General features: G+C 42.8%; 1 protein-coding gene across 1 annotated transcript in view; it reads left to right on the top strand.

The window, feature by feature from the left end:
• The first annotated feature begins 1,056 nt into the window (after positions 1–1,056).
• The window catches only part of LOC115464960 (long neurotoxin 1-like), a 28,579-nt gene continuing 20,322 nt past the window's right edge, over positions 1,057–9,313 (top strand). The window contains exon 1 of the mRNA XM_030195353.1: positions 1,057–1,240. Coding sequence (XP_030051213.1) covers positions 1,189–1,240 — 52 coding nt within the window. The 5' untranslated portion in view covers positions 1,057–1,188. The remainder of the gene's footprint in view (positions 1,241–9,313) is intronic.

Here is a 9,313-nt window from a genome sequence, read left to right as displayed (position 1 = left end):
CAAAGTTTTGGAAGAAGGGGCTGGTGAGGACAGGAGCAACTTGGGTGGGGGTGGGGTCAGCCACTAAAGGGACCCTTAGGGTTGGGGATTCTAGTTAGAGATGGCACAAAGGGAGGCTTGATCAGGGTGGAGCTCAAGAGGAGCTTTCTGCCTCGGGGTGTGCTCTAGAGACACTGCTTTTAACAATGGGTGTCAGTCTATTTAAGAGACAGCCCAGGAGCATCATGCTGTGGTTTGGTGGCCCAATGCTTTTAGGTAGTATAATAACCCCCAAGGTTTATCTGTGTGTCACAGTTTGACACTACAAGCCATGATATAGTATTTTCATAGTAATGAGCTGCTTTACATACATTTGCATGTTTTTTTGAGCTGTACCAAATAGCATACTTTACTATTTGGCTGAATACAAATGACGAAAAATATTATTTGGCCGAACAAGAATTCTAAATACAAATAACAGCATTGAGTTTTAAGATAAGAAATATTAAAAGAAGCAATGTGAAATCAGAGATTAAGTGTTTATTTCAGTAGGATTTAGTACAGTAGAGCCCCAGATTATTCGTATTCGGGGCCGAACCAAATCGAATATGTTTTACATCTCATGACTATCTAATACGGGGTAACCACAATTAGAATTACTACCCTTTAACATGCGTTACGGGGAAAATAACGCAGGTTAGTGCCCTAAGACAGCTTGACAACTATCCCTCTTAAAATGAAAAATAAAACAAACAAAAAAAAGAGGACATACAAAGCCCAATTTTGCAGAGATTGTCTAGATCAGAAAAGAGAAGCTTGCAATGCTGTTTCCTGTGAGGCACCTGTTCCACGGTAGAACGGTGTACATACCTTTTTCACCATGCAAATTGGCCCTTGCTCCTAGGCTGTTCTCACAGTGCATGTCTATGCATGGCAATTTAATTATTTGCCTGCCCAGAACCTGAAGATGTTAATAACTTCATTGTAGGAAAATTATAGGCTTTAGCGTATCTGGCTCTCACTGGTCCGAGGGACCCTCCCTATCGTTTGCCACTATGCAGTGCGGTATATAAGACTGCACCGCAAGCCTGGGGAGCAACAGGGGCACCACAGTACCAGGGATTGCAGGAAGGGGCAGCCATCGGATCTCAGAGTTTCAAGGGCTTTCTTTTGTTCTTGCTGTTGTGGTTTTTTAAAGGGTTTGCAACCATGAAGACTTTCATCATTGCAGCATTTTTAGCCATTCTGTGCATCAGCTTAGGTAAGCAGTACTGTGGTCTTGCATCTCTCTGTCCATCCCTCCATCTGTTCGCCTGCCTACAGGATTCTTATCTCTATCTGTTTTTCTGTCCATTTGTCTGTCTAGATTTCTTGCCATCCATCCAATTATCATATCATTCATGGCCAAAAATTTCAAGCTTAATTGGAACTGGGAAATCTAAAACAGGACCTGAGCTTTGCCAAGGAGCTGTTAGTTGCCCCACCAGTTGGTAGTTTGCATCAGCTGGTGTCTAACCACATTCAGATGCGACCCAGAGGCAGAACCCAAGGATAATATTTCACACCTAGGGGAAGAAATGGAAGTTGGGCATCCAGTATCAACACCTCAAATCTGGGCAGTTTTCATATACTAGAATATGAGCCTTGTAATAACCCTTGATAGCATATATCTGCTGTTCTATCAGTATTGGCACTGTGGAAACAGGAATGGTAGGATTCCTAAAAGAATTTAGTTATAAGAACGCACAGAAGATACCTTTTCAAAACAATTGGAGGGTACCAGACTCGACACAGATTACCCCTCCTTGGACACAGTGATGGAACTTGCTGTGTCTTGGGGGCATTGCACTGGTGGAACTTGCTCTATCTTGGGAGTATTTCATTGGTGGAACTTGCTCTATCTTGATGGTATTTCACTGATGGAACTTGCTCTATCTTGAGGGTATTTCACTGATGGAACTTGCTCTATCTTGAGGGTATTTCACTGATGGAATTTGCTCTATCTTGGGGGCATTGCATTGATGGAACTTGCTCTATCTTGGGGGTATTTCACTGATGGAACTTGCTCTATCTTGGGGGCATTGCATTCATGGAACTTGCTCTGTCTTGAGGGTATTTCACTGATGGAACTTGCTCTATCTTGGGGGCATTGCATTGATGGAACTTGCTCTGTCTTGAGGGTATTTCACTGATGGAACTTGCTCTATCTTGGGGGTATTTCACTGATGGAACTTGCTCTATCTTGGGGGTATTTCACTGATGGAATTTGCTCTATCTTGGGGGTATTTCACTGATGGAGGGTACCAGACTCGACACAGATTACCCCTCCTTGGACACAGTGATGGAACTTGCTGTGTCTTGGGGGCATTGCACTGGTGGAACTTGCTCTGTCTTGGGGGTATTTCACTGATGGAACTTGCTCTATCTTGGGAGTATTTCATTGGTGGAACTTGCTCTATCTTGATGGTATTTCACTGATGGAACTTGCTCTATCTTGAGGGTATTTCACTGATGGAACTTGCTCTATCTTGAGGGTATTTCACTGATGGAATTTGCTCTATCTTGAGGGTATTTCACTGATGGAACTTGCTCTATCTTGAGGGTATTTCACTGATGGAACTTGCTCTATCTTGGGGGCATTGCATTCATGGAACTTGCTCTGTCTTGAGGGTATTTCACTGATGGAACTTGCTCTATCTTGGGGGCATTGCATTGATGGAACTTGCTCTGTCTTGAGGGTATTTCACTGATGGAACTTGCTCTATCTTGGGGGTATTTCACTGATGGAACTTGCTCTATCTTGGGGGTATTTCACTGATGGAATTTGCTCTATCTTGGGGGTATTTCACTGATGGAACTTGCTCTATCTTGGAGGTATTTCAATGATGGAACTTGCTCTGTCTTGGGGGCATTGCACTGCATCTACAGGGTTGGCATCTATAAAGGAATTGCTCAGACTTTACTCAAATTGTCATGATTGTGACCTTTTCTTGGTTTGTGCTCCTCTCACCCTCTAGTGGCCAGAACCAGTGGCTACCATAGACTTTCCAGACTCTCTTTTTGGGCTGGTCCTGATATTTTAGCCCTCCAGACTTGAAGTTTGGCAGCTAGCCTCATCCGTAGCTGCCTCGTGATTCCTGCAGCTGAGCTTCAGCTGTTGATGGGCTTATTAACCACCTGGAAACCTTCTGAGTTTGCCTTTGCATCGCCTAAGGTCTCTGGGTATGTTGGTGTGCTCTGTTGCACTTCTGCCTAGTCTGTTATCCTTGCCTAGTTCTAGTCTAGTCTTTGTGTAGTTTAGCTTGTACTTTATTCCTTGTTTCCTAGTCTTGTTTCTTGTTTGTATTTCTTTGTCTGGTCCTTGGTTAGTCTGTGTGTAGGTGCTTAGCATTTATTGCTAGTTCCTGTCTTAGTGGCTGCTTGGCAGCTTTTAATTCTTGCTCTGTTGCCTGTCTGTGTTTTTTCCCTAGTGGCTGCTTGGCAGATTCCAGTCTTTGCTGTTACCTGTCTTTGTACCCTTCTCAGTGGCTGCTTGCAGCTTTCAGTCCTGCTCCTTTAGCCTGTCCACTTTCTGTCTTGTGGTGTATTGTTTGTCTGTGAGTTCTAGCCCAATTTCCTGCCCTGTCTCCCATGTTTGTTTCTTTTCCCTCTGACCCTCAGTGTCTGTTTGGCCTAGCTTGTTTTCACCCACTGTGTCCTGTAAGTCCTGCCGGCCACCTGCATCTGAGGGCTCAACCCCGGGGGAATGGTGGTCAAGTGCAGGTGAAGTCTATCTGTTCCTGCCCTGCCTGTTCCACCTTGTTTGCCTCAGCTGCAACTCCAGTCCAGCAGTTCCAGTCCTGTTTCTATCAGCCCATCAGAGTTCTGCCTTGTCTCTGGTTTGGGGGTGGTTTTGCCTGCCACTGCCGCTCCTTGGCAGTGGTCCAAGGGCTCACAAGTCCGGATTCTCCTTGAAAGCCTGACACAAATAGAAAAGAGCAGAGTCTGGCCATTTGCTTTTGATGTTTTAACTCTTTTTAAGGATCCACACGAATATGTCTGGGTGAAGAACTTGCTAAACTGTTGATGAGGACTTACAGGCTTTGTATTGTTACTTGAATATTTTTACTGCTGTAATTATCTAGGGCTCATGTTTGATTTATTCTTACTGTACACTGCCTTCAGTGAATTCTTTCAAAAAGGCAGTAAATAAATCCTAATAAATAAATAAAACAAATAGTGGGGATTTGTGAGACCCAGCTTGAAACGCAATGCACATTTGCCCATTTGACATTCAAAATCGCTGGTTCCTGGTTTTTTGCATGCCTTGTGTTTATAACTGTGGTGGTTTGTGTGAGGAGGGAGTTAAACACAAAGGAATCCTGTTTAGAAGGAATGGTTCCGCGGAGATTGGGTGGCGAAGCCGGAAATTGGGAAACAAAACAGGAGTTGGCCAGACTTCTACGGTCTATGCCTTGATTGTGACTCAATAGATAGGGATGGGCTGGAGTGTAAATTTTAAGGGGCTTTGACATTAGCTCCAGAGCTTAGTACAAGAACACTGCTGGGTAGACTTTTACGGTCTGTGCCCTGAGAAAGGCAAGGACAAATCGAACTCGGGTATACATATAAAGTGTCACATACCATGTAAATGAGTTTATCTTGTTGGGCAGACTGGATGGACCATACAGGTCTTTATCTGCCGACATTTACTATGTTACTATCTTTGCTTACATGTACTTTTGAATGATTTCAGACAAAGGTTTGAGTAGAGAGGTGAGGTAGCCGTGTTAGTCCACTTTTAAAGGTAATCAATAGAAATAAAACAAAATAAAACATGGAAAAGAAAATAAGATGATACCTTTTTTATTGGACATAATTTAATACATTTCTTGATTAGCTTTTGAAGGTTGCCTTTCTTCGTCAGATCGGAAATAAGCAAATGTGGTAGATGACAGTATATATAAGTGAAACATCAAAGCATTTCAGTGACAGTCTAACAGGGTGGGGGTGGATAGGAAGAAATATCTGGGCTCATAGAGGGAATTCTGAAACCCCTCGTGCACAAAACAAACAGCTTCATACAAGACACCACAGACTTTCTGAATAAATTGAAAAATATCAAGAAATAACCACCAAACACTCTTCTGGTCACGATGGATGTAGAATCACTATACAGCAACATTCTCCATGCGGATGGCATAGCTGCATGGGGGAGAATCCTAAAAACATCCACACTGGACCATGAATACTCACCAGAAACTATTACAAAATTAATCAAATTTATTTTAACTCATAACTACTTCCGCTTTAACAATGATATCTATCTACAAATAATGGGCACTGCAATGGGCACCAGGACAGCACCCCAATATGCCAACCTTTTTATGGCTGAACTGGAAGAGACATTTCTGAATACATACCAGCAGTGGCGTTCCTAGGGGGGCGGACACCCGGGGCGGCGCCCCGTCCCCCGGGTGCAGCACCCCCCCGATGCAGCGCGGACCCCCCCCGGCGAAAGACCCCCCTGCGAAACACCCCCCGGGTGCATGCCGCTGGGGAGGGTGCCGCAGCGCGCGCCTGCTGCGAGTTTACTAACTTCGCTCGTTCGCTGCAGCTCCCTCTGCCCCGGAACAGGAAGTAACCTGTTCCGGGGCAGAGGAAGCTGCAGCCAACGAGAGAAGTTAGCGAATTCTCGCAGCAGGCGTGCGCCGCAGCACCCCCCAGCGGCGTGCACCCGGGGCGGACCGCCCCCACCGCCCCCCCCCCCTTGGTACGCCACTGCATACCAGACCAAACCTCTAAAATACTACCGGTACATCGATGACATTTTTATGATTTGAACGGAGGGGGAAGAAACTCTGAAACAATTTTACTATTCCTTCAATAGTTATGAGTTAAAATAAATTTGATTAATTTTGTAATAGTTTCTGGTGAGTATTCATGGTCCAGTGTGGATGTTTTTAGGAGTCTCCCCCATGCAGCTATGCCATCCGCATGGGGAATGTTGCTGTATAGTGATTCTACATCCATCGTGACCAGAAGAGTGTTTGGTGGTTATTGCTTGATATTTTTCAATTTATTCAGAAAGTCTGTGGTGTCTTGTATGAAGCTGTTTGTTTTGTGCACGAGGGGTTTCAGAATTCCCTCTGAGCCCAGATATTTCTTCCTATCCACCCCCACCCTGTTAGACTGTCACTGAAATGCTTTGATGTTTCACTTATATATACTATCATCTACCATCCTACAATCAGATTCAAAATTGACTACTCCCCAGAAAAAGTCAATTTTTTGGACACCACGGTCTCAATCAGCCATGGCTATATACAAACATCTATATACAAGAAACCCACAGACAGATGCAGCTACCTCCAGAACTCCAGCTTCCACCCCTCACATACAAAGAGATCCATTATTTATAGCCAAGCCACAAGATACCACCTTACCTGCTCTGACCCAAGGGACAGAGACAGACACTTTGAAATCTTGACTGCATCCTTCAAACGGAAAGGCTACAACCCCAAAATAATCTCCAAAAATATTGCCTCCTCCCTCAAAACACCCAGGGAAAATCTGCTACAGTAGAAAGAAAAGAAAGCCACAGACAGAATCCCCCTTATAGTGACAGAAAACCCAGAGCTGGAAAAATTAAGAAAAATCATAAAAGATCTTCAGCCTCTACTCCAGGTGGATGAATTACTGAAAGAGATATTCCCATCCCCACCAGTGCTTGCTTTCCGACAGCCACCCAACTTAAAACACAAGCTAATCAGAAGTAAACTGCCAACACAGACTCAAAAAGAAGAGAATGACACATATCCTTGCAATATATCTAGCTGCAAGCTATGCCAAAACATTTCACAGGACCCCACAGTCATTCACAAAGGAAAAATATTCAACATAAATTAATCCTTTACTTGCTCATCTTCCAATGTGGTATACATCATTCAGTGTAAAAAATGTAACGAAGGGTGCTATATTGGAGAAACAAGCCAGATGCTAAAGACAAGATTTAATTTACATAGACATCACATGAAGAATGCCAGTACCAACCAGGATTCCACCCCTGTGGGGCAGGACTTTACAAAACCAGAACACTGTACCAGTGATTTCATAGTAAGAATCCTGAAAGGTAACTTTAAAACAATACAGGAGCGTAAGACCTTTGAAGTCAGAATGATTGAGTATTTTGACACCCAACAGATAGGACTTAACAAGGATCTGGGTTCTCTAGCCCATTATAAACCATAAAGTTGTATTGCTCTGTTTGTCACCCTCCTCTCACATATCCACCCCCACCCTGTTAGACTGTCACTGAAATGCTTTGATGTTTCACTTATATATACTGTCATCTACCACATTTGCTTATTTCCGATCTGACAAGAAGGGCAACCTTTGAAAGCTAATCAAGAAGTGTATTATGTCAAATAAAAAAGGTATCATCTTATTTTCTTTTCCATGTTTTATATAGTTTTATTTCTATTGATTACCAGACAAAGGTTTGATAGCAATAAATAATTTATTAGATTTTTGGCTATACCATTTTATTTTTTGATCACATTATGCTCATACACTGAAACTGTCCTACTCACCCTAATATCCAAATTCAAACAAGAAAAAAATGCATTTGGAAACAACATCCTCCTTCTACAATTCGATCTATCCAGTGCATTTGACATGGTAGATCACAACATAATAACCAAATTACTGGACAAACTTGGAATCGGCGGTAATATTATTAATTAGATAAAAGGATTCATCACCTCAAGATACTACCAAATTAAATCACCCACTGATATCTCACCCCCTTGGTCACCAATCTGCGGTGTACCTCAGGGATCCCCCTTATCACCGATATTCTTCAATCTAATGATGATCCCACTAGCCAAAGCCCTATTCAGACATGGTCTAAACCCTTTCATTTATGCTGATGACGTTACAATATTCATCCCCTTTTAATCAAATCTAACAGAAATCTCTGACAGAATATCTATGGATATGAACATCCTAACCTCTTGGGCCAACGCCTTTAGGATGAAATTGAACAAAGAAAAAACACAATGCCTAATCCTCTCATCTCAGCACTCCGCACTCCCCCCATCCAATATCACCACCTCCGGCACTACAGTCCCCATTTCTGACAACCTGAAAATCCTTGGAGTGACACTAGACAACCACCTCTCCCTCGAGAACCACGCCACATCCACCACAAAGAAAATGTTTACAATGATGTGGATACTGAAACGCGTAAAACCATATCTACCCCTGAAAACATTCCAGAACTTGGTGCAATCCACGGTACTTACCCATGTTGATTACTGTAACAGTATTTTCTTAGGCTGCAAAGCCCACATCCTGAAAAAAACTTCAAACTGCCCAAAATACAGCAGCGAGACTCATCTTTGGCAAATCACGCTTTGAGAGTGCAACTCCTCTTCATGCAAAATTACACTGGCTCCCCATCAAAGAGCGCATTAACTTCAAAGCCCACACTTTAATCCACAAGATATTACACGGTGAATCTCCGGACTATATGACAAATCTGGTTGACCTCCCAGCAAGAAACATGTCTGTATCTTCACGACATTACCTCAACCTGCACTACCCAAACTGTAAAGGTTTCAAGTACAAAACTTATTTTGGATCCAATTTCTCCTTCCTGGGCAGCCAACTCTGGAATGCACTCTCTAGACCTATCCGAGCAATCCATGACCATCTACCATTCAGGAAAGCACTAAAAACCCACATATTCAAGCAAGCCTACCCAAAAGACCCAGATTAACCTTATAAATCCATCTACCTAACACACACCGAAGAGACAACAACACTGACCATCCTTATCTCCCACCTTACCCCCTCTCCATCATCTATCTCCACCTACCCATTCATACTATCACTATGCTATACTTAGTTTCTTACCATATCTAAAAATTCTGTATTACCTACTACTGTGTAAGCCGCATTGAACCTGCTTTTAGTGGGAAAGTGCGGGATACAAGTGTAATAAATAAATAAATAAATAGATTTTTGGCTATACCATTTTATTTTTTGATCACATTATGCTCATACATCTATAATAAGTAATAATTAGTACCCTTTAAGAAAGTTGTAAAGTAACATGGTAATGTAGAAACCTAGGGGTCATTTGTGGTAAACTAACACATGCTAACTGCAGCAAAAAAGGCTTTACTGTAGGGTTCGTTCAGGTATCCTGAGGTAATTGTGTGCATGCTTCCCACATGCTAAAAAATAGATTTTATTTTATAGCACTGGGGGTACATAAGTACATAAGTGTTGCCATACTGGGATAGACTGAAGGTCCATGAAGCCCAGTATCCTGTTTCCAAAAGTGGCC

Source organism: Microcaecilia unicolor, chromosome 3 (genome assembly GCF_901765095.1).
Source record: "Microcaecilia unicolor chromosome 3, aMicUni1.1, whole genome shotgun sequence".
Classification (NCBI taxonomy): domain Eukaryota; kingdom Metazoa; phylum Chordata; class Amphibia; order Gymnophiona; family Siphonopidae; genus Microcaecilia; species Microcaecilia unicolor.
This window is presented reverse-complemented; position numbering and strand designations above follow the sequence as displayed.